Here is a 25,811-nt window from a genome sequence, read left to right on the forward strand (position 1 = left end):
CATTCATCTATGAGGAATTGGGATGCTTCATCTTGCACTGCTGATCACAGATCAGTTTAAAGACTACCCAAATTTAAGAGTAATGAGAGGTGACGATTGATCATATGAAAAATAACTGCTGCTCATTTCGAGAAGCAAATGACCATCAACGGTTTAATAAAGTACATTTTAATATACACGTCTTTCCAAAAACAGGATAAGACATTTGGATAATCATTCGGCTCTAACGTCTTTATGCGAGACTAAACATTTTCAAAGTACACGGTTTTGAATTAAGATGCCATAAAAATTATAACCACTCATTGTTGACACACAAACTCGACTCATGTTTGTCGTGTTGCATCCAGTTGACCAATAATCAGCCCTTTCCATAAGAAACAATCTCACGTTCATATAAACAAGCGGTGCCAGTGCAGAATTACAAATCTGTTTTATTGAGAAAGCGACACAAGCTTGTCTTTAAAAAAAGGGAATAAAAGAAAAACACTTCCAACGAGTCACCAATAAAGAAAATAACTTTGTCATCACTGCTGGGGTTAGGAGGGAGGGATTCGGTAGGACATCGGGTCAGTCTCGGCTTCTTTCAGAACCTTCCGGAGCGCTCTCGGTCCCCCGACCTTCTCGGCCTGTCGCGCTCACGCCGTGGCGGCGGCGGCGGCGGTCGTTCCCTAGAGCGGGAGCGTCTTTCCCGGGAACGCGATCCCGAGCGGTTCCTGGTTGGGAGAGATGAAAAGTATTTTAAAAAAAAAATCGACAAATCCCGTGAATTTTAAGCTTTGAAATATCTCCGCATACCTTTTCCTGCGCCGGCCGTACAAGTCCCTTCGAAGTTCCCGCGAAATTGGTTTCAGGTGCATGAAGTTGCAGAAGCCACCTCGGGTACACTCGCTGTAGGAAGACAGGGTCGGGTTAAACATGCATGTGGTGAAGCAAAAGTCCACCAAGTAGAACATATGATCTTTATCCCCCGCGCCCCCCCCGATCCACTCTCACACACTAGTTTGTCCTATCACTTGTAGAGCAAACAACCCACCGATTAAATGGAAAAACACTGAGGGAGTCAAAGGAAAAGAACACGTTTCCTCCCACAGTGCAAGGACAGTGGACGGAAAAATGTGATAATTCGCATGGAGCCCATGCAGCTGTCATGTTTTCTTATCTAGTCAATCTCCAGAAGGGCCCCGATTCCCCTGCTGGAGGTCCTCTGTGCGCAGTGTGTACAGTTGACCAAACAGTCCTTTCAAAGTGAAGCAACCTCCTTAAGGCCCTTATCATGTCAGAAGCCATCCCAGACGGTGAGTAGCAGAAGTGAACCGAGAAGCGCCGGACTTTCTTCCTTTCCCATCGCTACTTTTTCTGATGCCACACTCTTAATAAAATAAATAAGACACATGTAGGTTATATAGACTTGCTTGTCAACATTCTGAAGCCTGCTGAACCTGAAGTGGCGATGAGCGTACACGCTGGGACACATCCTAATGGACACGAGCCAAAAATGCTGCATGAAGTTTCACTGTTACGTATAATGTGCAGTAAGGCGTTTCCTGCTTTGAAATATTGGACACAATCATTGTGTGAAAAAAAAGAAGGACTTATTGCATTAGAGCACAATGCTGACGAGCTGCCACTCACCCCATTTCATACTGGCGGCAGCAAGCTTCCCTAAAGTCCGTGACGGGGGAGAGCTCCGAGTGGACGGGCTGGGCATTGAACCAGCGGTTATTCAGGTCCATGACTGCTTTCTCTGCGTCCTCTTCGCGGCGGAACTACACGCAGAGAGCACAGTCTTACGGTAACCACGGACAGCTTGTGGCAATTTATGCGAGAAAGAAAAGTAACAATAACACTGCAAATTGTCAAAATCTGTATTGCATTAGCGCCGCCTCGCTCATGAATACATTCGGACCGATTACCAACCTTAACGTAGACGTTGCCGACGAGGTGGTCGCCCAGGTTGTCGCACACATTCATCTCCTCCACCTCGCCATACTTCTCCTCCATCTCAGCGAACACCTCCTGTATCAGAAATAAGAGGAAAAAAAAAAAAAAACAGAACATAAAAAAAGTAAACAGGCTCTCATTGCTCAGTTTTAAATGGACGTTAACAAGGAAATTTAACACTGTGGCGTAACACGTTTTCTGTAGAGTTAAGACTTTAATTGGGTACGAAAAGTCTGCCTGCCATTCATCACATTTTTTTCCCCATTTCAAAAGCAGCTGAGAAATGTTAACAGATTATCTGGAATGACCTCGGCCCCATATTCAAGACTGATAAACCAAGTCAATTAAAAAGGTCGACTCCATCTGCATTCTGTACTATAATATCAAGGAACACCACAGAATGATATAAACTCTCTCTGAAAAAAACTAAATAATTAACACTAAACTGAATAAAAAGCATGGTAACCTCTCCTACGTAAAAGCAGCTGTTGCATATCCCTCCCGTGTAAATATTAGCTCCCGAATGACTCTTGCTTCAGCGCTCTGCTACAAAGATAACCCCGTTTTCACATCACATCGTCCCACGCGTGGGATGAAGGTCACGAACCTCAAAGAATTCGTCGTAGTGCTCCTGCATTTCCACATCGCTGACGGCACCTACGAAACGTCAACAAGGGACAGTCAAGGCGACGCCAGATGGACACTGGGGCTAAAAAGACAAGTCTTCAAGTGGGCCGTGTAGCTTTTTTTTTTTTTTAAAAACAACAAAAAAAACACACATTTTTAACTGTGGCGACATAAAAAAAATTATACGTCTTGCTATGATAATTAAACTCCTGTAAACATGTTACTTTCCCCAGACTATTTCAAAGAAAGTAGACCCTCAAGCTCAACCCTGTTTTTTTTTCTTCTTCTTCTCCTGGTTAGTGGGTTGCAGATCTGTTTGTGTAACTATGTGTACATCATGTGAGAGGGACCATGACGTAATACTTTTTTATTCTTCCTTCATGACAACACGTGTAACATGAGAGTTTCCTACATTGAGGACAGAAACCTGCTTCAATGAATCAGAAGCAAAAAAAAATGGTGTACCGAGTGTGAAACTGTTAAGCGTGAAGCAGAAAGTTAATTACGCCTTTTGGAGTGCAACACATCAGTAAAATGAAGGACCTGACACCAAAGATGTGCACATTGATGCACGATATACTACGTTAGATTGAGCTAAATCAGGGAAATATGCAGAACAGCACGTGGCCTGTTATTCTATCTCCAGGGTTAAGACATCTCTAGAGGATATGTTCCTACTATTCATACGGGGAGGTGTGATACAGTAAATTAAGTGCAGTAAGTGCTGGAGGGTCCTGCAGATGAAGGGAGAACTTACAGTGTAAACCATCAGCAGACTGGGCAGAGTTTTGAAGGTTATGAAGGGAAATGTTCAAGAGGGGAATGGTCTGAAATACAAAACGTAAACTTCTGTGACATAAATCAACCAAAATAAAGAGCTGAGGAGGAAAAATATAGGATTAGATTTGTTTTTTTCTGTCAGTAAATTGCGGCCCTTAGGTATTAGGTGTCGTCAGTTCCAGGTTTTATTTATGTGATGGATAAAACTGCGTTAGAAATCTCAGAAATGGCCACTCTGTTATTATTATTATTATTGTTGGAAGAGAAGCTTATTGCCTGCACCCCTCACTGTTTATTTTGAGATACTCGCTTCTTTCCCTCTACTTTTTAGCATTTGTTTTACATTTTTATAATATAAATCAGATAATTGGCTTGAAATGGGCTACAGCTGTTTGGCTTGGAGTGTATTACTGGACCAATTACCATTTTATGTTAGAGGCTATCGCACACGCGCACATGTTGATTAGTTAAGCAAGATACATAAACAAGTCAAAAGAATTTTAGTCTCACCGTAGAAGTGGAAAAACAAAAAGAAACTCAAACACAGTGAGGTCATACATTTGTATACAAGCTGAAAGGTTTATGGAAGAGGCCCACGTTTGTCTTGCTTTTAAACGTGTTTTTAATTAATGCATCATAAGAAACAGCAAACTTTATTATAGATTTTATACCCGTATCATTTACTGTTCAAAACACAACTGTAATCCACTCATTCACAATAATGGGACACTTTTACCGTCTAATTAATCAGTCTCTAAAGTGGTTTGTTTATATAATTAAAGGGTGAATGGAAGTGAATTTAAAAACTGAGTAAAATGCACGCAACCACACCTGCATGCAACATTCAAGATATGCAAGAAAAAAATACACAAAACTAAAAGAATAAAACGTATGGTTCTTTAAGTAGTCTAAAGGTACTATATATATATTTAAAGTTATTTTTAAACCTGATCAACAGTCATTTGTGATGCTGAAGTTACGAATGTCTTTTATATCAATGAGTGAGTGCAATGCTTCAAAATTACCTGGATGTATAATTCAAATATGGAGCCCAGAGGAAAACACACGAGTCAGTTACACTTACCTGCATACGAGGCACTGCTGCAGCTCTGAGAGCCTGGACTCAGAAGATTTACAGTACACACAGTTCTATACCATAACCAGCACAGCCTGTATGTACTGTTTATGTTTTGGCTCAAATAAAAGGTTAAAAAACAGAGCGGAAGAATCATAAGCAGGTTTTCTTTCTGTTGGTATTAGGCAATGCCTGATGGATAGATAAATATTTGGTTTGGGATACTTGGGAGATAATAGGGTCACAACCAGGATTTCCAGTTAACAGAGCTGAAGCAGTACCGAACATCCGTTGTTTATATGAGAGCGCCACGTTTAGGAAACGTTAAAACAAAAAAAAGGGGAGATCGCCGACAAATTTGTAACTTACAGCGTGAAGCGTCGGCCGTCTGTGCACTGTTCTGGGGATTACGGTAGATGTTCTGAATCAAGATGGTCTGCAGGAGAAAGAGCAAAGAGGCGTGTGATCAGACTCCTTTTGATGAGTTATGCACGACATCCTGAGAAGAAAGTGATTGAAAAGCTCCTTGCAGTAAAGCATGCAGCCCCTTTACCATAAACAGTAATATGTCAATAACTGAAATGCACTATTCTAGGAGGAAACACGATGATGGGATCCTCACCTGGCTGAAGGTTGGTTTGTTGTGCAATCTTGAGCAGCGGTCTCCATGTCTGCAAGCGCCAATTTTAAAATAAAAGGAGCAGTTCACCCTGGAAAAGAAGAAAAAAACCCCATCATGTTTGTTTGATTTGGCTCGGTTACTGTTTTGCATGAAACAACAATGTGTTGGAACATTTCTCAACGCTTTCCAAGCCCCTCTCTCTCTCTCCCGACCAACAGGACAAACACATCTGTATTATTGTGAAAAAGTTGCCTTAAAAGAGTATTTGGAGTAGAGTATATTGGTTGGGACTATTTTCAGCTGTGGGTTTTATGCACTAATGAGTAATTTAGGGCACCATGGCAACGGCGTAGTTCACCAACGTGTTTATAATATATTTTAGATAACGGTGCATCTCTATGTGCCAGAGGAATCATTTACATCAGGCAACATGTGACCTACCTATATGCATTAGAAATAGACAATATCAACTATTCGTGTCTTTGGGCGTTAAATTATATCAATACTGTATTTATTTATATTTTGTAATGCGTTTCTTGTCTAATGCAATAGACCGTGAACACACCAGACTGCAGACAGCAATAGACCGTGAACACACCAGACTGCAGACAGCAATTGACCGTGAACACACCAGACTGCAGACAGCAATAGACCGTGAACACACCAGACTGCAGACAGCAATAGACCGTGAACACACCAGACTGCAGACAGCAATAGACTGTGAACACACCAGACTGCAGACAGCAATAGACCGTGAACACACCAGGCGGCAGACAGTAGGTCGTGTGCAGGACGCAGTTTGCTGCTCTCCACCGGTGAAACGGAACAACACAACCTGCGAGCTAACGTCACTCCGCCACCCCAGCTCGTTGATTAACCGAGCTGATTACACGTTAATTAGCTATTTAATAATAAACAAAGCGTGCTCGGGATATTCACGCATGTAGTAACCAACAGGAAAACAACACATTTTGGGCGCACGCCGTCAGCGCAGAGCAGCTGCGGGTTCGCCGAGTTTCATTCAACGCGTTAGCTCGGAGTTAGCTTCCTGTAGCTAACGCTAGCTCGACCGCGGCGTTCAGCGGCGCTGCGGCTGCAAACTGAGTCCCGCTGGCGCCGAGGACGCGCAGCCGCACACGTTACTTCTTGTAACGTTCGTCGTTTATGCGCCGGGTGCGATACATATTAAATAAAACTTACTTGTCTTTCTCTGTGCCGAAAATGGACGCCAGGTACTCCGCCATTTTCGGCTCGTTGGAGACGTAGGGCTCGACGTCATTACGTAGAAGTAGTGCGATTGCGCAGTCGCCACCATCCAACAACGTGCACTGGACACCGAACGCCACGCGGTGTCGCTGTTGTTCTGGAAAATCTATAACATTGATTTTCTTATTATCTCAAATAATCCCCCTTGTCTCATTGCGCGAATCGAAACAAGATATCACTAAAATTATTATTTTTTAAATAATATATATATACACCTGTACTGAACAACAGGTGTATCCAATAATGTAAAGTTCATCAAGTACTATTCAAGAACAAATGTGAGGGAGCCTACCTGTTTTATTTTGCTTATAAGATGATGCAGAGACACAGATGAAATGCTAAGGGTATAAAGTAGGGATCCTATCATAGCTAAAGGCATCTGTGATAACATTATATAATAGTATAACTACCCTGATTACATGTTGCTGATTAATAAAAGAAGTATTGCTACTTGTACTTAGGTAAAGGATCTAAATATGTCTCTATAGTCTAATTTCACTCCACTACAATTATCTGCTAAAGCAAGGTTTTATATGAAAAACATAATAAACTCATATAATGCATTGTTAGAGGTGTTGAAGGTGGGTCTAAATGTTTTTACTGCTTATGTACTTTTATGTGGGTATACATTTTGAATGCAGAGCATTTATTGGAATATTTATCCAGTCTTTTTAAGAGTTTTAAGAGAGAGCCACAGAAGACAAGCTAGCAAGTCTGTGACAAATAAACAGAACTTTGTGTGTACAATTTGTGTAGTCGTTCTTTAAACCTGAATGAGGCAGACTCATTGATAAATAAGCAGTCCACAGGCTGATGTTGTTGCCCGATAGCAACCACACACGCAGGACAGATTGGACCTTTACAGAGGCCACAGTGTCTCCGTCTTCCTTTCAGTGCGCCGTGCACCCTCCATTGAAACCACACTGCCGTGCACGAGGCCGCACAAGTTTGCAGTAGATGCAGATGGTGAAGATGAAAAGGATGGGAGAGGGTGGAGGAAGTCAGCTTCGAGAGAGTGAAATCAAGAAGTCACTGTCGAGGTGCACGGACTGAAACAAGACTCGGATATGAAAGGAGAGCTAATGTGAGAGAGAGAAAAGATCTTTGCTTTGTAGCCAGTTAAACATCTGGAATTGTGGGATCCTCCCAAACTGAGATGTTTTACTGCATCGGACCTGCAACATTTAGAGAGAAGCAAGCCCACCCTGCGACCTTTTCTCACCTCCAGTGCACTCACCGCCTATTCTTTAAGGGGCAGAGAGGCAGAGGTAGCAAGGGAGCGAGCAGGCACTAGAAAGAGGAAGCAGCATGCGTCGTAGTGGCTTCAACATCAGCACTTCTCTGTTTTGTTAACCAAATAATGAGGCGCTCGGAGGAACATTTCATACTAGCTACGACCGAGGCATCATGAGGCCGAAGCACCGCTGGACCGTCCTGCACGTGTTCATCTTGGCAGGGATGCTTCTCACCTTAAAAGCTGACGGTGAGTTATTATATTTGGTCATATTGTGCAGTCTCAGTATTTGTGCACAGTGTTGCCCCTCCTCTGTGGTCTGCCATGTGTTTGTTTAATCAAGCCATTGGACTAAAAAGTCCAAATTGTCTGGCGACGGTTGGAGGCCTGGTTTCTGCAGAGGGCATCACCTTTAAAATGATGTAATAATAGAGTTTACAACGTGTTAGGTCAGTAAGGTGTGAAAGTCACAGCGTGTTATTCCTCCTCGAATATTCAAGAATATAATCTTAATCGTCTTTAAAAGTCTGTAAATTCGACAGTGAATTTTTGTTGAACTGACACGTAAAAAAATAACCGCTAATGTCGGTTTCAGATGCAAAAAAAAAGAGCTACTTTTAGGTGAAGTGGGAACTTAATGGAAACTATGAGAGATTGCATACGAACATAAAAGAGGAAGAAATATATAGAGAGTTACCTTAATAAAAATAGCTAAATAAACCATTAAAACAGGGCTGTTCATCTCTGTTCTTCAATGAACCCATGTTGTGCAGAAACAAACACCGACGACCTTTTGTTGGTATTGTTGTTTACGATATAATATCATATTCTTACTTGGCTGGCCACAATATAGCATGTTTTCTGGTGATTCAATAGATAAATAGTCCACATGAAATAACCACATGTTTTTTTGGGGCCTAATGAGCATAATAGATATATAAGTTACACAGTAAACTGTAAAGTAAGGATGAATGAACCTTTTCATGTATGCATTTTGTTGTTGTTTTCTTCCTTTTTGCAGGTGAAGATCCAGATTGTGAAGTTGAAGTCAAAGTCCGTCAAAACACGTCTTATGAAGCGGTCGTGGGAGAAGAGCTTCGGATTAACTGCACAGTTGAATTCTGCAGCGACGCCCCGCCTCCGGTCTCCTGGTACAAACGTGGGACGACTGACGTCCGTGTCAGCTTCAGCGGTCACATTAAAACTGAGTGGAAACTTTTAAATCCTTTCCTGGGGACAACGTTTTTGATCTTTCAAAAGGTTCACAGAAACGACTCAGGTGTGTATCAGTGTAGAAGTGGAGGAAGTGACAGCCACCACATCAAGGTCTCTATCGACAGTGAGTGACACCTTGAGAGTAATGCATCAATAATCAATAATAAAGGAACATTTTCATCTTCGTATCAGTAAGACTTATTAGCATTGCATGTGCTTTGTCTTGTAGGTGTTGGAGAGCCTGCCAATGTTACAGAGAACAACGACACGTGTAAGAATAAACTATCGCACTGGCTTTCTATGTCTTCATTTGAATCTATACTCTTCTAACACTTTATTACTGAAGATTCAACGCATTCCCATTAACGTCTTCCAGCAGGAACAACTCGTGAACCCAAAGGATATACGTGGCTGTACGTGTACTCTGCTGCAGGGGTCGGGGCGTTCGTCATCATCGTGATAATCATGTCGGTCGTGTCAATGCGAGGGTGTGAAGGTGAGTCGTTGAGTAAGTACACGGGACATGATTGTGACTTTAAAAAGAGTGACTAACTTCAGAAAACATGTCCCCCATGCAGGGAAATCAAAGAAAGAGAAGCAAACCGAGAATCAGGTCAGAGAAAGGTTCATTTTAAACCTCCGCAGCCCCTTTTTCTTCGTTGTTAACTCTTCAAAACATTTTGAACGCAAGATTTTTTCCTTCAGTACACGGCGATCCCCATGGTCGAGCGACCCGCCTCGCACGCCAGCGGCCTTCAGCCGCCGCCGCCGTCCCGGAGGTCGAGCCGGGGGAAGACCCCGCCCTCACAGCCCAACGAGGTGCCTTCACCGGGAGGCAACGAGCACGCGTACGACTGGCTGAGAGAGGAAGTCGGGGGTTCTGTCGTGTACGCTGCTCTCAACCATCGGCTTCCAGCGGCGGCTCGGCCGTGGAGGCCGAGCAAGGAGGCGTCAGAGTACGCGGCTATCCGTGTTAAAGAACCGTCACCCACGAGACTAAATCACTTCAAAGACAAAGACATCTCACGCTAGGCCGATGGACACCGAGGAGCTCTCAATCTACCTGCGCCTCCAAAGATGTGCCCAATGCTAAAATTAGCATCTTCAAAATGTCGTCGATACTTTAAATTCTTTGCTGGAAATTCACAAACCGTGTTTTGGGGAAATCCCGTTTCAAAACAAATGTAACAACACATTCATTCGTGCACCATTAAAAAAAAAGAAGTTTTTTGTTTCCTGTGAGAACCAATGCACTCAGAGAGAGAGGGGGGGGGGGGGGGGGGGGGGGGGGGGGGGGGTCAACGAGTTGGCAGCTGGATGTTGGTATTTTATTGGATTTGTTGACAAGAACAATACTGAATCCTCTAACACGAGGGCTGAAAGCAGCTCCTTCTCTTATAAACTAAATGATGTGAGAGTCTCAACTAATATCGGTTTGTTTGCGATCTGGGTTTGAATGTTTCGCTCCACTGTGGGTTAAAACTGTGACCTCGTGCTGATGCTCGGCCATGACTTGAATTGTCGAGTAACCTCATATCTGATAACAGTAATGGTTTTCACGAGCCTGCAGACTGTACCATAATAACCAGTGACTCACCGTCGTCTGACAATATGAATGACTAATCCACCTTTCGTAATTCTTATTATAATGACTGTGTTTTTCTCAAACTGTGAAATCGAGAATGTAATAATGACCTCGTCATTTTCATGCAATGAAATAACATAACGTGTCTCCGCGTGTTTGATTTCAAGCCACAAATGTTTACAGAAAGACCCTCAAAATTCAGTTGAAGAGAGGTAAAAAAAAAAAAAAAAGAGTAGTGTAAGACCACGGTGCTCAGAAGCAGGAAGTGAAGTAAACCACATGCCTTTGACGTTGACACCTAGCAGACCTTCACTGATAGTTTACAGAAGTCGTAGCTGGTTTCTTTCCCACGATGAGACCCGACTGCTGCCCGATTATCCTCCGCGTGTCCATCTTTGTGGCGCTCGTCCTCACGCTGGATGCTGACGGTAAGTTCGTGTTAGTCGGTCCTCATCGCTCAATCAGGTCTTTGTCTCTCTGTCTCAAAGTAACGTTCTCACGGATAGGAACCAGGTGGCTTGCATGTTAAAGATTATAACGTTTGTATTTGTTTAAATAAAGAGCACGCCCAAATACCGGCGCAGCATTACGCTTAAAGAAGGAAATAAAGTAGAATGAAAGCGAAGGTGGTTGCAGTCAACGACGAAAGAAAACCAATAAAACTGCCAGAATTTAAAGAAATTGGTTCCTTGATGATTTTCGGTCATTGTTTGCGCCTCAGGAGGATTTCTAGAGATGGAAAATGTTCGCCATACTTTTCATTATTTACATTTCAACCACTAGACATCACATAACAATTAGCTTCGCTTTGACCTCCTCCATTGAGAAGACCCACGATCCCAACCTCGGCTCCAAGACCCAAACTCTAACATCCAGTTAAAGCAGACCCCTTTAATTTGGTGGATTTCAGTTAGCCAGAACTAACAAAACAATTAAATAAAATGAAAAAGTGCTTCAACCAGGAAGACCTGAATCTTCAGTTCCATACAGCTGCAGCATGAAAACCCCATACAGCTGTTTCTGTGACCTACAGACAGATTTTTGAAATACTTGTTTGTGTTTGTTGTTGTTGTTTTCTTCCTTTTGCAGTGTTTTTTTGGGGCCTAATGAGCATAATAGATATATAAGTTACACAGTAAACTGTAAAGTAAGGATGAATTAACCTTTTCATGTATGCATTTTGTTGTTGTTTTCTTCCTTTTGCAGATGAACATCCAGATTGTGAAGTTGAAGTCAAAGTCCGTCAAAACACGGTTTATGAAGCGGTCGTGGGAGAAGAGCTTCGGATTAACTGCACAGTTGAATTCTGCAGCGACGCCCCGCCTCCGGTCTCCTGGTACAAATGTGGGACGACTGACGTCCGTGTCAGCGTCAGCGGTCACATTAAAACTGAGTGGAAACCTTTAAAGTCTTTCGTGGGGACAACGTTTTTGATCTTTCTAAAGGTTCACAGAAACGACTCAGGTGTGTATCAGTGTAAAAGTGGAGGAAGTGGCAGCCACCACATCAACGTCTCTATCGACAGTGAGTGACACCTTGAGAGTAATGCATCAATAATCAATAATAAAGGAACATTTCCATCTTTGTATCAGTAAGACTTATTAGCATTGCATGTGCTTTGTCTTGTAGGTGTTGGAGAGCCTGCCAATGTTACAGAGAACAACGACACGTGTAAGTATGAACTCTCGAGGGTTGTGCAGTAATGCATCCTGACTGAAGAAACCTGTGTTCTCATATTTCCACTGAATCATTTAGAAGCCTTCACTGTTTCCCAAATAACGTGATTGAAATCCCTTTTGAGGGGTGGATAAACATTCTGAATGCTTTTCAGGTGATCTCACATTGGAGACTTCCACGTTGGCTAAAGGAGCTTAATTCACTCCCTCACAATGACATCGCGGTTACACATGAAACATTTCTTAACACATGTCCGAAATTGGATGCAAAATGTCCTCTTTTACCTTCCAGTGCCTGAGGACCACTTCTGGCCCTTCATTTTCCGTGCTGTCGGGCTCGCCGTGTTTGTCGTCATCATATTCGTTGTATGTGTTGCGTCGTGCTGCAGGTGAGAATTATTTGGATTTCTACAGCAGACTTCCTGCCGGAGGTCTAATCTGACAAACAAAACCGTATAAAAAAGCCACAATTAATACACAATACAGTACATATTCACTAAAATAAGTATGGGAACAATAACTAATCTTTCTTTTTTCAATCGAATTGTGCAGGAACATCCAGGGAAACGCCGAGCCGTCCCATGATGGGAGGGCCTTCCTCTCATATCTATGAAAACATTGAGTAGTGCCTTGGAATCCATCCGCTAAGTTAAAATGATTCATATCCAAACATTTCATTGCATTCGTTTCAAGATTACGAGCCACTTGTATCTGATTTATTCACATATTTACTGATCTGTGTTTCTCAAAAAATGGCTTTGTCACTATGCTTTGTTTTTTTTTATGTAGCATGCTTTTTTTATAGGTTTTTATGTTGACAAAATATGAAGATTTCTCTCGATAATGATGTGTTTACTGTGGCGATAACATTGAATATTGCTGTAGACTGACTCTTCACTTTTAATTGAGCTGCAATCGCACAGAAGTGACATTTCTCACATGAGAAACCACCATTGTTGAGATCTTGCCGTGTGTGTGTGTGTGCGTGTGTGCAGAATGCAACACATGTACAGGTAAATAGTTATGTTTCCTGTCAAGGTGTAACTATCTGTTTTCACACGTTTTGTGCAGCTATCCTCTTTTAAAAGGTCTCTTTGTCTACACTAATGTGTGTGCGTGTGTGTTTTTTTGTTAGCACCTCTGGTCTGTTGTGCTGACTGACTGACGACCGACAGACAGGAAGCAGAATTAAACCACAAGTCACATATGCAAACACTTACGCTGGAGGTTGTTTTACAGTAAAGAAGACACGTTTTGCAGGCTAATTTAGCTGGGTTCGTACGGTCATGGAAAACCTGGAAAAGTCATGGAAAAGTCATGGAAATCCATTGGTTAAAATGTGCATTAACACATTAAGCCTGACTCAAGAGGCACGTGAGCTGATGGTGAGCAAACTATTTAACAACAAGACTACGAGTGAGGCCTTCAGCAAAGCACTGCGTGTAGCTCGATGCTAACGCATCAAGTTTAGCATGCAGATTAGAAGTAATTAGAAATGATGGGAATTTCATTTGTTTGGCATGCATTTGGCTATAAACTGAAGTAGCACACATTGATAAGTGATATTTTACCAAAGTCATTAGGAGTTATCCTCTGGGGAACTTAATTAGCTTTGATGCTGATGTTGTTGCAGGAGGAGCTGCAATACCGCCGGGTTGACACTGGTGGGAAAGCACGGAGCAGGCGGACGGGGGAAATGGCACCTTTCACTTCCGACTGAAACCCGACTACATTGACTCTCCACGGGGGGCCTCCCTCCTCGTGGGAAGTTTGCCTCCGAAAGGTCACGAAGCATTTCATCGGGACAACAAAGTGCCCGTTGTAGACAATGAGAAATCATTATTTTATCAAAAGATAGCGGAATGCAAAATAAAAATTCTGAGAGAGAGAGAGAAAGAGAACATCTTAGAGAGTGGACAGATGCTTTCTCTTCCTATAATATGTTTGAAATCTAGCATGCAATGACGTTATCTATCTATATATATATATATATCTATATCTATATATATATATATATATATATATATATATATATATATATATATATATATATATATATATACAGTATACTTGATTAAGGCTGGATGGGAGAACTCACTTTAAAGCAAATCAAACATGGTCACCATCTAGTGGTATACGAGTAAAAACTCTGGATTCTGAACCATACTTTATAATATTATTAATATTTCTGACCAGCGTGTCTCCGTAAAGCCACCGAGGGACCAAGACAAAGGGATTTTATTGTGAAGTCCACTCAAGGATAGCAGTTTCCTCCAGATAAGCCCCCCTGTTTTTGTCAAGAGTCCAATTATTTGCTTTAAATCGAAAAATAAAATAAATGTGCTACGAGTAACAAAGGGACTACTTACCCTTTCCTGTCTTTGTGTGGTTTGTGGAAACTGTGAGGGGAAACAAAATGTCTATTTACATGAAAGATGTTTTGGGGAAAACGTTACAATGGTTCAATTTAGAGTTCATTTCCAAAACAGGATGAATTCAGTTATAGGAAAAAGTCAAGTAATGACTTTAATCATTATTCAAAATAAACATTTAAAAACATAACAGTGCTTTTTAATGTGAAGTCCAATCAAAATACAGCACGGTTTCCTCCAGATAAGCCTTTTTCACCCTTTATCTGATATAATTTAACAATGTGTCCATTACTTTTAGCTATTATAACTAACGCCAGTGGTCAAGCTCTTTTTCAGTGTCTCAGAGTCACAGATATTTGATTATGTGTGACCTTCAAAAGCATCAAATGAGGAACAATAAAAAACAATTGAGGTTGAACTCATACGGTGCTTTAATTTCATGCAAACAATGACTTTGCAATGTGTTGTTCAGATGATTATATGATTATATAAAAAAGGCATGAAGACGCCGGTCTGTCACTCTTAAGGTCTGAGAGGGAAATAGTAAAGTCACTGGAGTGGGCTGTGAAGGAAATGAGCTTCCTATTGCGTAACGTCGTGGTTGCTGTACACCCACAGTCTCCATACAAGCTGCTTACAGAGTTTTTAAAGGAATTATTGGAGAGGAAAACATTTGGAATTCATAATCAATATCTCCAAAAGATATTTTTAAAGCAGTGAAACAAAATAGTCTCAGGTTTTATTTCTGATCCACTTTAAATTTCTGAGTACAATGAACTAGATATTCAATCTTACAGATGCTAAAATGTGATTATTATTATTACTGAAAGAAAAAAATGAAACAGCAGGTAGATTTATTTAACTTCGATGTAGGAATTTATTAACATTTAATCCTTATATACAGATAATTACTGAAATAACATCCAACAACGGTGTTTAATTGTTATTAGAAAAATATTTTCTCCTGATAAATGAGATTAAATTATATTGCTGTGCACAGCCCATGTCGGCCTACATTAATATTGTCACAAATAAGTCTCTGTAAGTCATGAAATACTGTAACAAGAATGCCACAACACACACACACACACACACACACACACCCCTTTATACTGTAAGTGTGACGTGTAGCATGACATAATGGTTTTAGTTCTGTTGACATTGCGGTAAATGACGCTGGCTCAGTCCCTTGTTCCCTGTCCCCTTGTTCCCTTGTTCCCTTGTTCCCTTGTTCCCTCCCTCTGCTCTCTGAGCTGGAGGGCACGGGGCTGAGCAGCGAGGTCATGGCTCAGAGCGCCGCTGGACCTTCATCAAAGCAGCAGTGACGTCGGGCCTCCAAATCAGTCTGGACGCAGAGAAAGAGAGAAAAGACACTCTGTTAGTCGGTCGGAAACTTCCCTCAACGTTTCATTTCCTCGCCTCCTGAAGGAGCAGCGTGAGATCAGGTTGTATAGATTAGTTTCCAAAAGCAGAAAGTTACAGTATTACAAAACGTAATCTTCTCCAACATCTTAAAAAGACGCTAGCAGCTAAATGCTAACAGGACGAAAAATCATCTTTTATATGGCCGGCAATAAATAATGAGAAAATCAATGTTGTTCTTGCAGCCGAAACCAGAGAAGAACGACAGTTTCTAAATACCATAACGTCGTGGGCGGAGGTTGCATTTTCCTACGCAAAAAGAAAGAAAAAGAAAGTGCTGTGCGAGCAGCAGGTGTCACTGTCATCCTGTGTAGGTTTTTCTATGTCTAATCTGGGTGTTCGGTTCATTTCTGCCCCCCCTCCCCCCGTGCTTCCTGTGGTGCGGCAGATTAAAGGTGCCACCCGAAAGAAAACATCGTCTTTCATGAACAAATGCCTCTTATCTGAGGGGAACTCCCTTGTTCCGTATATCGTCTGTACATCTCGAACACGGCCACGGCGAAAGAAAAACAACAACATAGACGAGCAGGATTTTACTGGAAGAACCTCGGCCCTACTTCCCAGCCGCGATTGAAGGGGCGAATCACGCCCACTGGTTTCCGAGCCGACCACAAAAGGCCCCTTTTTGTGGTCGGCTCGCGGTTCAACGTCACAGACTCCCCGCACTTTCTTTTCATCGTCTGCTAATATCGATTTGGATGGCTCGGATCCTGAGAGATCAGAGGTGTGCTCTCTGTCTGCGTGATGCCATGCCTCAACAGATATGACAAGATGAAGGAAGTCTGCTCCAAAGAAGGACCCGAGGCATCGCAGCCTGAGATCTGAACCACATCACAGTAAAAAGCCTGTGCTCCCGAGGCCACTTCAGCCAAGCCCAGACCGAGAAGGACAGTATGTGTGTGTGTGTACAGTCGAGGGTTGTTATCTTCCTCCTCGAGGCTTAGACAGCGAAAAGAGGTTCTTTTCATCTGTCGCTAACTCACAACCACTTGGTATTCTCCTCAGGATCCACGGAGTTGAAAGTGAGGACTTTTTCGAACGGGGAGAAAATCTATATTTTTTTTTGCAGTGACGACCAGCTGCCGTCTATTCCAAGAATATCCCACAGACGCTTTGAGAAAAGCTCCGGGTTCAACACAAAACCATCAATCACATGCAAGTACTGTATTTAAGATGACAAGACTGACCCCTTAAACGTTTTGGGATGTGACAGAGCGATTGAGGGCGAGGGATTTGGAGCTCGACATTGGGAGGTGACGAATAAAGTAGGAATTAAAGCGTCTTGGAGACATCAGGAAAATGGGCGTATGAAAACAAAGACCAGGAAGGAAACTCATAAATCTTTTTGGGGAAATGAATTGCTCGAGAAGAACTTTATAGAAACCTTTTAAGGGTTTCCGCGAAAGGATGAGGAAAAGTTAGTTGGGATTTCTCGTATGACTCTCGTTTAGCTCACAAATAGTGCATTTCCAAATCCTGTATATCCGTGTGACCGCTCTGACCTTCAACCTCAGCCAAGGCTTCTGTCGTCGCCGCGATACAACTTTTGGTTCTCCTCGGTGGGCCGAACCTTTAAAAAGATAAAAGGGGGCTGACTGGGCTGTGGTCCACATTACGCTGGCACGGCACTGTTTCCACGACCTCGCGGAGAGGATTGTGGGAAAGGTGTTAACGGGATGTTAAAGGGAAAAGGTGTTTATGACACATGAGTCAGCAATGCCAGCTCGGTGTGGGCGAGTTGACCTTTTGAGTGTTTTCAGAGCAACGTGAGGTATTCATAGTTCGTTCACTCCGGTCCGGGAGTTGTCTGTGTTTTTATCTCACAACCTTAACTCGTGTGCAGTTTATTAAAAGTTGATTATTGTGAAAACAGAGAATATTCTTTTCAATGACAACACAAATCAGTTTCTTACTTACTCATCCGGCCGTTATGGAGCAACATCAGTTTGTGTGCACCAGATGGACCAAGACGTCCAAACATTTGACCTCCTTTCAGCTCTATTCATAGCTGCTAAATGCTCCATGTTTATGTAACCAGTAGAAATACTTCATCACAATCACTGCAATGACAAGAGGCTCTCAAAACTTGGCCACAAGACAAACAATGCGCTGCGTATCAGCTTCTAGTGTGTTTGTCCCGCGATGAAGAAAAGCTTCATCATTAAACACTCAGCCTGTTTCACAGTCGCTCCCGAGAGCCGCCGACCACAACAACCTCAGTTTTCTCTGGAACAGTTTAGGATTTACTCAAAGTGCCTCTTTTTCACTTTCTTCGCCAACGTTTTCCCAGAGCTGCCGGCAGCCTGAAAACAAAACATCCACCGCCACGTAAACTGTAAAGAAATGACAGGAACCGTCGTCAAGTCGGATGAGTGAGCGAAGGAATGAATGTGGGAGGTGACTCACCGCCGGTACAGATGAAGCACTTGCAGAGACACACACACAGACAGAGGAGGAGGACCGCTGCCACACCGCACACCGAGAGGACGATGACCATGGCTGGACCCACTGCAGCACACACACACACACACACACACACAACACTGTTTATGTTTTATGACATCTGGACTAAACATGTTAGGTGCTTCGGTGCCAGAATAACGACCTTCTTATGTGAAAAAAGTCCTTCTTGCAGGATTCAGGACCCATCAAAGCAGCCATAATTACCAGAGACTAAAATAGAATACACACACGTGGAAAATAAAAGGCCTTTCTCTACCCAAGAATGTGAAATATAACTGGTTCCTACACATTTTGAGACCCTTTGGTACGCAGATTTACTTCTGGCCTGGTTCTGGTTCTGCTGTAACAGCTGATCTATGGGCTCTGTCCCATTTGGGACATCTTTTTGCACATTTTTTCATTTCACTTTTACGGGAAGGTCGTTGCACGAGTGACTTCCAACTACCGTAGCAATTGGACTCTTTGGAACAGGACCTATGAGCTCCTCACCGTTTGTGTTGAGGGGCACCGTCAAGGGTTTCTCCAAACCCGGGTGGTGCACGATGCACTTTAAGGACAGCTCGTCGCGCAGCGCCGACTGGAAGAACAGCGTGCTCGTCACTACCGTCGTGCCGTCGCCCCGGTCGTAAGCGGCGGGAGTGGGCGGTCCGAGTGTTCGGTTGTCCCCGACGACGCTCCACATGATCTCCGCCGCGGGTCGGGACTGGGCGGTGCAGTTGGCCTCGGTGACCCCCGAGGACGAGGTCACGGTACTCACCTCCGGTTTGGGTAAAACTGGTGAGAGAAAGACCGTGTTCAGTGGCCGCTTGTTTGATTTTTTACGTCAGTAAAATTGAGCACATGTTGTTTTGTACACAGCGACACAGGTTGTCCTCCGACTGGCCGCCAGACAACAGAAGCAAAGCAGCTTTAACTCACTCTGTGTTGTTGTGTTTGTGCGTCTGGATCTTCTGTCAGTTGAGACAAAGCTTGTTTAGCAGAGCGAAGGACACACACACACACACACACACACACACACACACACACACACACACACACTGAGGCCTTGTGTCTAGGGAAACAGTGAGCCACTCATCCCCATGGGCTTTCTCCTGAATTTAATCACCCCTTTCCCCTCCCTCTGTCTACCCCCCCCCCCCCCCCCCCCCCCCCCACACACACACACACACACACACACACACACACACACACACATAAGATCAACAGTCACTCACACTCCTGGAATGTTTGCTGACGGCTTCTAGGAGTCTCAGAAAGGTCGTGCTCTCTTTAACGTTGAGGTTCACACCTGTCTGGCAGGGTGAGGGGGAGGGGCTTAGCGTTGGCGAGGGTCCTGACGCGCCGTCACCTAAACGGCGGTTTAATGACCCACTCGAGAAACTCTGCACTCAGGGTTTGTTTATTCACAGAGCTTCCTTTCCCTTTGCTGAGCTACGTCCGGGATGTACACACACGCACACACACACACACACGCACACACACACACACACACACACACACGTTTCCTCTCAGCTTATAGTATATCTCCAGTACAATACGCGTCAAGATCCAGAGGAAAATAATCCCAAAGGTTTCTTAAAAGCTCCCCAAATTTCAAAATCAAAAGCAAATTACTCTGATACAATTTAATATAGTTTTAAAGCTGTTCTGTATGTATTTTCCTGTTGACTTTTATGTATTTGTGTTTAATCTTCAAGTGGAAGAATTCATCATATGTTCCAAAATGAGCTCAATCCGATTTACGATGGCGTCACCTGAGAAGGCTGAGGGGAGCGCCATGCAGAGCAAATACATCGAGGAGGAAAGAGACGGCGCCGCAGGTGCTCACCGTAAACAAACAGGCAGGCGGTGTCTTTTCTGGTGCCGTCCGGGAACGTGTGGAACTCGCAGGTGTAGCACGCCTCGTCCTCCGTCCGGACCGCCTTGATGGTCAGCCGGGTGTCGCCCAGGGTTCGGCTCAAGCTAACCCGACCCCTGTGCTGCTCCTCCGTCTTCTGGTGGCCGCCCTTGGCGAAGGAGGCCACGGTGGTGGTGTCGCCCTGCTCGGCCGTCTTCCTCCACAGCACCTGCTGCACCCTGTCGGGGAGGTTGTACCAGCAGGAGAGGGTGGCCGGCATCCCGCTCACGGCCGTCTGGTTGCCCTCCAGGCGCACTTTACCTGAGATGGAGGGAACGCTCCTGTTATTGATCTTAATATCGAGGGAAATGAAGATGACTGTGTGTTGGACGTGTGTGAAATTTATGCTGGCCTCAAATTGTGCAAGAAACACTTTGCAGGACGGTTTCTGTCCAACAGGAGGAGTCTGGGTTTGGTAAAAATGTGTGTGCACATTTATTAGCAACAACAGGAAGTGCCATGTCTAGCGGGGTGGGTGGTCTGCTAGTTCAAACCTCAGCCTACTTCCTGTCTCATCAGGGGTCTAGTGCGACCCTAAAAAAGGTTCAGATGTTATAGAAGATAACGTGTTCTTTCAGATGACCAAAATCCCAAAACAAACATGATATTATGCAGATTTGAACTGACCAGTGAGGAGGATGCACGTGGAGCCCTCCAGCGGGCCCCTGGGGTAAACATCAAAGATGCATCGGTAGCAGCCCTCGTCATCGGGCCGCACCCTCTCGATGGTGATGTAGCTGGCGTCGTCGTGGGAGGCGGTGAGCTGCACGTCGGGTTCCCGATGGCTGACGCGCACCGGTGCGCTCGGCTGGTACGCCAGGAGGACCTTCTCGTGCCTGTTGAGCCAGCGCACTTGCTGGACGGTTTCGCCGGCTTCCGTGGTGACGTTGCAGCCGAGCAGCAGGGGCCGACCCACCTCTGCCCTCAGACTGGCGGGAGCCGTGACCTGACCTGAGGTCAGAGACCATGTGGCATTTCGATGTCATCTACTGTACGTCTATAGTTCCCAAGGCAGTACCAAGGCAACTGAACTCACTAAAGTCAGATCTTTCTCTCTCACCCAAACCAAAAAGGCACCAAATGGATGCAAGAGCGTACCTCGCGTCCTGGAAACTCCCATTCCTGCCATCCAGAGCAGCAGACACAGGGACAAGGCAGGTCCGCACATGGCACACTGAGATGGGTTACCAACTCACGCGCTGCAGCTGCAGACACCAACACTGTCAGAGGGCTGAGACACCAACACTGTCAGAGGGCTGAGACACCAACACTGTCAGAGGGCTGAGACACCAACACTGTCAGAGGGCTGAGACACCAACACTGTCAGAGGGCAGAGACACCAACACTGTCAGAGGGCTGAGACACCAACACTGTCAGAGAGCAGCAAAACAAGCTGCCACACTTTGATGTCTAGACAGCGGCGACCTCGAGATTTCAAAATCAATACCTGAACCTCTGACGTCAAAGAAATGACAGTGTGTGTGTGTGTGTGTGTGTTAAACATCACAGTCTGTGTAGAAGATGTCCGAATTTTACTCTCAGACCACTTCTCTATATCAACTGGTCTTTGATGTGACTCAAACAAACCGCCTAAAAACCACAAGACAGACCAGGTCCAGACCTCAGAGCTTTATGGGCGTCTTGTGCTCATTTACAGGTCCAACCATCTGGCTTCAAGCAGCAAGCAGCATGCAGCATGCAGCATGCAGCATGCAGCATGCAGCATGCTCCCGTTGGACAGTTAAATCACGCTTTACACTACAAAAGCTCCACTGATGTCTCACTGCAAATCTCCAGGCTCTAAAGATATAATGTTCACAAAGAGAGGGACTGAAACCAGACTGGCAACCCAGATCCTGAACGATGGCCCCTAAACTTCCAGATGTGCACATCAGCTGGTTCAGTCCCAGAGAACAGGTGATAGTGAGATTTATTGATTAGTGGTGAGGGGGACAAAATAATCCAGCCAATGTTGTAGTCGTAAATCTGTATCTTGCCAGGTCTGATAACAATAACAATGCAATAAAAAAATACATAGTAAAGCTTTTCTACAGCCTGATAAACTGACATTTACATTTTTTTTGGAACAGTTACAGTTAATTTAGTTCGAGTACGATCATGATATGATACTGGTATATTATAGGGTTAATTATATGGAGAAATAAATGAAATTGTTAACACATCCATATCTTCATGGACAGGTCCTGGAAACTGTCACCATGGAAAAAAAAACTAACTTAACTAATTTAGGTGTGTTGACATTTGTGGATGAAAAAAAGAAAGAAAGTTTACTCACATTTAAACTCGATATTTGCAGCCACTAAAATTGAGACCCTTTCAGAATAAAAGACGGAACATACCGGCAGACAGGTGAAAGACACCGTGAGCTCCCAGAGCTTTGAGGGGCTCTCTGGTCTTCAGGTGAGGACAGACTGGAGCAGGAGACTCCACCAAACTACCACCGAGCTGCGTCGGGTTTCCTGCTGCGGCGTTTCGGTCCCTGATTTCCCCCAAAACAGCGTCAACTCTTCGGAGGAATATTTGAGGAAAAAAGGACCTCTAGCGGCCATGTGGTGCATCTGCTGCTTAAAACCTGCAGCACGCTGACAGTTATGGACATTTCATCGAGGGTGTCTTCCTCTGTTGGTGTTTGGACTGCAGTATTATTCTGTTTGTCACATGCAGCTCCTTAAGTCATTTAAGATACTTTAATTTGCACAAAAACCCTTATTTTGTTAAATGATGAACATGATTCAAAGTCCATACATTTGACTATTAGATGATATAACTTTGTATTGGAGGTGTGTTCTGCTGACCCTTTTTCTAATGCTGCTTTAACACAAGAATCATACACATTCAATATTTAAATGCAGTAAGGCTCGTAGATTCATGTTGAGAATTATTAGAAAAACTATTATTTAAAAAAAACTAAACTACTGTAAACATGAATCCTTTTGATCCGCTGTAATTATTATAAATAAACATGAATACTGTAAAGACAAGTTCTCTATCAGGATTTCAGGACTTTTCCGCAGCATTTGTTTTGGCTCTTCAATCTTGTGGGTTATCCTGTGGTACTAAAAAACAAGAGTTTTTCCTTTCACAGATGATTTTGGGTGCGAGCTGTTTTTATCCTTTGCAGTAGACGTCCGTAGTAGGGGTTTGTTCTCTGGATTCATGAAAGGTGTTCTGGGCCTTCGGATGAAAACAGTTATTCAGAAATCATTGAGAACAACAGTGATGTGGATAAACATGCAGAGTAAACACAGCGGTCCATGCAGAGTAATGTGCATCACTCCTCGGTATCCTGGTTCAAGCAAGTTAGCAAACAAGTAGAAAAGTGAAGCCCCATATTAGACACATTGGACTGAATTGTTTTTACAAAGGAAAAAGAATAAAAAATGAATGAATTGACTTACTCCTGAATGTCTTTATTGTTCTCATAGGATCTCACACGTATGGATGTGAGAAGGTCCGACGTTTTCCTTTGTGGATTTTGTCTGAAAAGATTTGGATCCGTCATTACCGCATATTAATTGTGAGAAACCGGTATTCATACAAGGAAGGTGATGAGTTCAAATTAAAAGTTACCTCTTCTGGTACCAGCAGACCATGAAGGTAACAGCACCAGCAGCACCAGCAGCACCAGCAACGCAGACCCCGACCCCGACCACCCTCCCAATGGTCCATCTGTGATGAGATCCAGATTCCACATCATCACCTGGGAAATAAAACCAAAAGACATGAGCTCCACGGTATTCATCAATCTATGAATCCGTGTCTTTAGGAGTGTGTCTCACCATCAGCGGGCGACTGCTTGACCTCAGGGACCACCTCAGACACGACTGTTTCAGGACCAGAGAGCACTCGCACTGCACATCCAACCCGCGAGCTGTTGACGTGGAGACGAGGCAGCACAGCTGTGGCGGTGACGGTGACGGTGCCGTTGGCGTTGGTGGAGCTGGTGGAGTTGTAGTGAGGGACAGTCAGTGTTACCGTGGGAGCAGGTCGACCTGTGGCTGAGCAGGACACAACCACCTCTTCAGCAGCGTGTGATTCTCTGACATGTAGAAAGACTTCACGCAGCTCTGGAAGAAAAACCATACGAGTGGTGAGATCACAGAATAGACAGAGGATCATGGAAGTGTCTGAGATAACGCAGCTGGGTTCTCACCGTAGAGATGGAGGCATGTTGTCCCAGTGAGAGCACCATCAGGGTAGGTGTTAAACAAACAGCGGTAGCATCCTTTATCTTGGTCCGTCACGTTCATGATTACTATGGAGCTGTTGTGCAGGTCGATATCTTTAAACTCCACTCTTCCTTTAAATTCACGGCTCACTTTCTGACCAAAGTATTTGAAGGAAGTGGCGAGATACTTCTTCCCCTCCGGTAAGATTTTCTCCCACGTGACCTGCAGGACATCTTTAAACTGCATCAGCCGACAGGTCAAGCAGGCGCTGTCTCCGACGGCCGCCATCACAGTGTGCTGTGATTGGACCAGAGCGGTTTGACCTGCAGGAAACACAACGTGTGCATCGTAAAGATACTCCACAGAATCCACTTCACACAAGAGAGAGGGTACCTTTGTTCACGGAGTCACCAACATGCTGAGCTCAATTACATAAACAATACCTATCTCTATGGAAAAGACAAAATATATACAGTAGATAGCTCTTGGCAAGCCTCCATGTGGTGTCTGGGGCGTGGTCAGGCTCAGCTGCAGTGGATCAGGGGTAATGTGTCTTGCCCCTATATCAGGTGTGTTGGAGATGGAGCAGGGGACCGGCAGAGCCACAGTTGTAAATAAGAATTTGTTCTTAATCTGTTTCGCCTGGCTAAATAAAGGTTAAATAAATAAATAAAAAGAGCAGAGACCCAAATAAAGTATATTGCCAAACATTCCACTAAGTGTGCTCATTCCTTGGTGCTGGGTGGGGGGAAGGGAAACCCAGGGATTGTAACAGGAGTTGGTAGAATCCATTACCTGAGTCCCTTTGCCCTTCCGGGTCCAACACCTGACATCGATAAGGATTTAATTTATTATAGATACAGATTAGCAAATGTATTTTCAACACCGTATTTGGCTCTTAAAAACACTTTTTATCATACTTGTTCATCTACGGACATTTCTTCGGCTCCACTCAAAGGTTTTTGAACATAGCAATATTGACACAACTGAATCCGACCCGAATAGAATATTTTATAATCACATAGCTGCCAAAAACATAACTAGACTTTAAATCACACGTGCAGGATGTAGCTCACGGTATCTCCTCTTGCTCACCTTTGAGAAAGAATCCCACCGCACAAAGAAAACGGAAGAATTCACGCTCCGACATTTTGTCTAATGATTCAAATTTACTCCCAGAAATTGTGAAAGTGAAAGTGCTCAGTGTACGCGCATGCGCGTTGTAGTGAAGAGGGCGATACCACGTGGTAGTTTATGTTCTTGGGCTTGAACTTTGTCCTTGTGTCTAATGATTGACATCCATAAAAGTACACAACAAGTTAGGAAAAATAAAATATGATTACACAAGTAGATGAAATAAAATTAATAAAATAAATAAAGAAAATAGATAATTCCTCCACCCAAAGAGAAAGTGGGTGCATGGATGATGACACAGCACAGAGATAC

At 43.8% G+C, this 25,811-nt stretch overlaps 5 protein-coding genes across 14 annotated transcripts; 2 read left to right on the top strand and 3 right to left on the bottom strand.

Annotated features, from left to right (window-relative positions):
* Nucleotides 1-405: 405 nt before the first annotated feature.
* Nucleotides 406-6,346, bottom strand: LOC117742924 (splicing factor U2AF 35 kDa subunit-like). Its single transcript, XM_034550583.1, has 8 exons — nucleotides 6,246-6,346; nucleotides 5,046-5,133; nucleotides 4,793-4,859; nucleotides 2,549-2,598; nucleotides 1,918-2,016; nucleotides 1,633-1,766; nucleotides 796-888; nucleotides 406-713 (listed from the first exon to the last, which is right to left on the bottom strand). The coding sequence occupies exons 1-8, from the start codon at nucleotides 6,287-6,289 to the stop codon at nucleotides 584-586; spliced, it is 705 nt and encodes a 234-aa protein (XP_034406474.1). The 5' UTR covers nucleotides 6,290-6,346; the 3' UTR covers nucleotides 406-583.
* Nucleotides 6,347-7,230: 884 nt separating this feature from the next.
* On the top strand, nucleotides 7,231-9,987 carry LOC117742840 (B- and T-lymphocyte attenuator-like). 2 transcript variants are annotated; one of them, XM_034550494.1, is made up of 6 exons: nucleotides 7,231-7,794; nucleotides 8,567-8,884; nucleotides 8,990-9,031; nucleotides 9,137-9,256; nucleotides 9,339-9,373; nucleotides 9,466-9,987. In XM_034550494.1, the coding sequence occupies exons 1-6, from the start codon at nucleotides 7,719-7,721 to the stop codon at nucleotides 9,790-9,792; spliced, it is 918 nt and encodes a 305-aa protein (XP_034406385.1). In that variant the 5' UTR covers nucleotides 7,231-7,718; the 3' UTR covers nucleotides 9,793-9,987. The 2 variants fall into 2 exon arrangements, with proteins under 2 accessions (XP_034406385.1, XP_034406391.1); XM_034550500.1 differs by having other exon boundaries at nucleotides 8,567-8,824.
* A 79-nt stretch (nucleotides 9,988-10,066) lies between these two features.
* On the top strand, nucleotides 10,067-13,114 carry LOC117742947 (B- and T-lymphocyte attenuator-like). Of its 3 annotated transcripts, XM_034550640.1 has the most exons (6): nucleotides 10,067-10,773; nucleotides 11,552-11,681; nucleotides 11,791-11,869; nucleotides 11,975-12,016; nucleotides 12,314-12,410; nucleotides 12,574-13,114. In XM_034550640.1, exons 1-6 carry the CDS (start codon nucleotides 10,698-10,700, stop codon nucleotides 12,645-12,647), a joined length of 498 nt encoding a protein of 165 aa, XP_034406531.1. In that variant the 5' UTR covers nucleotides 10,067-10,697; the 3' UTR covers nucleotides 12,648-13,114. The 3 variants fall into 3 exon arrangements, 2 of the variants coding, with proteins under 2 accessions (XP_034406531.1, XP_034406521.1); XM_034550630.1 differs by having other exon boundaries at nucleotides 11,552-11,869; XR_004611062.1 differs by lacking the exon at nucleotides 12,574-13,114 and having other exon boundaries at nucleotides 11,552-11,869; nucleotides 11,975-12,176; nucleotides 12,314-12,394.
* A 2,116-nt stretch (nucleotides 13,115-15,230) lies between these two features.
* LOC117742692 (OX-2 membrane glycoprotein-like) lies at nucleotides 15,231-22,639 on the bottom strand. Of its 5 annotated transcripts, none has more exons than XM_034550305.1 (7): nucleotides 22,536-22,639; nucleotides 21,274-21,380; nucleotides 20,803-21,126; nucleotides 20,107-20,436; nucleotides 18,768-19,052; nucleotides 18,222-18,323; nucleotides 15,231-15,738 (listed from the first exon to the last, which is right to left on the bottom strand). In XM_034550305.1, the coding sequence occupies exons 2-7, from the start codon at nucleotides 21,341-21,343 to the stop codon at nucleotides 15,734-15,736; spliced, it is 1,116 nt and encodes a 371-aa protein (XP_034406196.1). In that variant the 5' UTR covers nucleotides 21,344-21,380; nucleotides 22,536-22,639; the 3' UTR covers nucleotides 15,231-15,733. The 5 variants fall into 5 exon arrangements, with proteins under 5 accessions (XP_034406196.1, XP_034406171.1, XP_034406180.1 ...); XM_034550280.1 differs by having other exon boundaries at nucleotides 21,274-21,495; nucleotides 22,536-22,613; XM_034550289.1 differs by having other exon boundaries at nucleotides 21,274-21,406; nucleotides 22,536-22,596.
* On the bottom strand, nucleotides 21,877-25,566 carry LOC117742776 (OX-2 membrane glycoprotein-like). Of its 3 annotated transcripts, none has more exons than XM_034550410.1 (6): nucleotides 25,461-25,566; nucleotides 24,350-24,688; nucleotides 23,976-24,263; nucleotides 23,767-23,896; nucleotides 23,595-23,675; nucleotides 21,877-23,370 (listed from the first exon to the last, which is right to left on the bottom strand). In XM_034550410.1, exons 1-6 carry the CDS (start codon nucleotides 25,513-25,515, stop codon nucleotides 23,253-23,255), a joined length of 1,011 nt encoding a protein of 336 aa, XP_034406301.1. In that variant the 5' UTR covers nucleotides 25,516-25,566; the 3' UTR covers nucleotides 21,877-23,252. The 3 variants fall into 3 exon arrangements, with proteins under 3 accessions (XP_034406301.1, XP_034406309.1, XP_034406315.1); XM_034550418.1 differs by having other exon boundaries at nucleotides 23,295-23,482; XM_034550424.1 differs by lacking the exon at nucleotides 21,877-23,370 and having other exon boundaries at nucleotides 23,584-23,675.
* Between the last annotated feature and the right edge of the window lie 245 nt (nucleotides 25,567-25,811).

This window comes from Cyclopterus lumpus, chromosome 2, assembly GCF_009769545.1.
Source record: "Cyclopterus lumpus isolate fCycLum1 chromosome 2, fCycLum1.pri, whole genome shotgun sequence".
In the NCBI taxonomy this organism is placed as follows: domain Eukaryota; kingdom Metazoa; phylum Chordata; class Actinopteri; order Perciformes; family Cyclopteridae; genus Cyclopterus; species Cyclopterus lumpus.

Bases quoted from the DNA above. Each gene is read 5' to 3' on its own strand.
- LOC117742924 (XM_034550583.1), bottom strand. From the start codon at position 6,289: ATGGCGGAGTACCTGGCGTCCATTTTCGGCACAGAGAAAGACAA. The intron at 4,860-5,045 runs GTGAGGATCCCA...TTTCTCCTGCAG, and splicing joins ACAAACCAACCTTCAGCCAG to ACCATCTTGATTCAGAACAT. The intron at 1,767-1,917 runs GTTGGTAATCGG...CTCTGCGTGTAG, and splicing joins TCGGCAACGTCTACGTTAAG to TTCCGCCGCGAAGAGGACGC.
- LOC117742840 (XM_034550494.1), top strand. From the start codon at position 7,719: ATGAGGCCGAAGCACCGCTGGACCGTCCTGCACGTGTTCATCTTGGCA. The intron at 7,795-8,566 runs GTGAGTTATTAT...TCCTTTTTGCAG, and splicing joins TCTCACCTTAAAAGCTGACG to GTGAAGATCCAGATTGTGAA. The intron at 8,885-8,989 runs GTGAGTGACACC...TTTGTCTTGTAG, and splicing joins CATCAAGGTCTCTATCGACA to GTGTTGGAGAGCCTGCCAAT.
- LOC117742947 (XM_034550630.1), top strand. From the start codon at position 10,698: ATGAGACCCGACTGCTGCCCGATTATCCTCCGCGTGTCCATCTTTGTG. The intron at 12,017-12,313 runs GTAAGTATGAAC...TTTACCTTCCAG, and splicing joins TACAGAGAACAACGACACGT to TGCCTGAGGACCACTTCTGG. The intron at 12,411-12,573 runs GTGAGAATTATT...CGAATTGTGCAG, and splicing joins TGTGTTGCGTCGTGCTGCAG to GAACATCCAGGGAAACGCCG.
- LOC117742692 (XM_034550305.1), bottom strand. From the start codon at position 21,343: ATGTGCGGACCTGCCTTGTCCCTGTGTCTGCTGCTCTGGATGGCAGGA. The intron at 20,437-20,802 runs GTCAGTTCAAAT...CCTCCATCTCAG, and splicing joins CACGTGCATCCTCCTCACTG to GTAAAGTGCGCCTGGAGGGC. The intron at 19,053-20,106 runs GTGAGCACCTGC...TTCTCTCACCAG, and splicing joins CGCCTGCCTGTTTGTTTACG to TTTTACCCAAACCGGAGGTG.
- LOC117742776 (XM_034550410.1), bottom strand. From the start codon at position 25,515: ATGTCGGAGCGTGAATTCTTCCGTTTTCTTTGTGCGGTGGGATTCTTT. The intron at 23,897-23,975 runs GTGAGACACACT...TTTATTTCCCAG, and splicing joins CAAGCAGTCGCCCGCTGATG to GTGATGATGTGGAATCTGGA. The intron at 23,371-23,594 runs GTAAGTCAATTC...TTTCATCCGAAG, and splicing joins AACAATAAAGACATTCAGGA to GCCCAGAACACCTTTCATGA.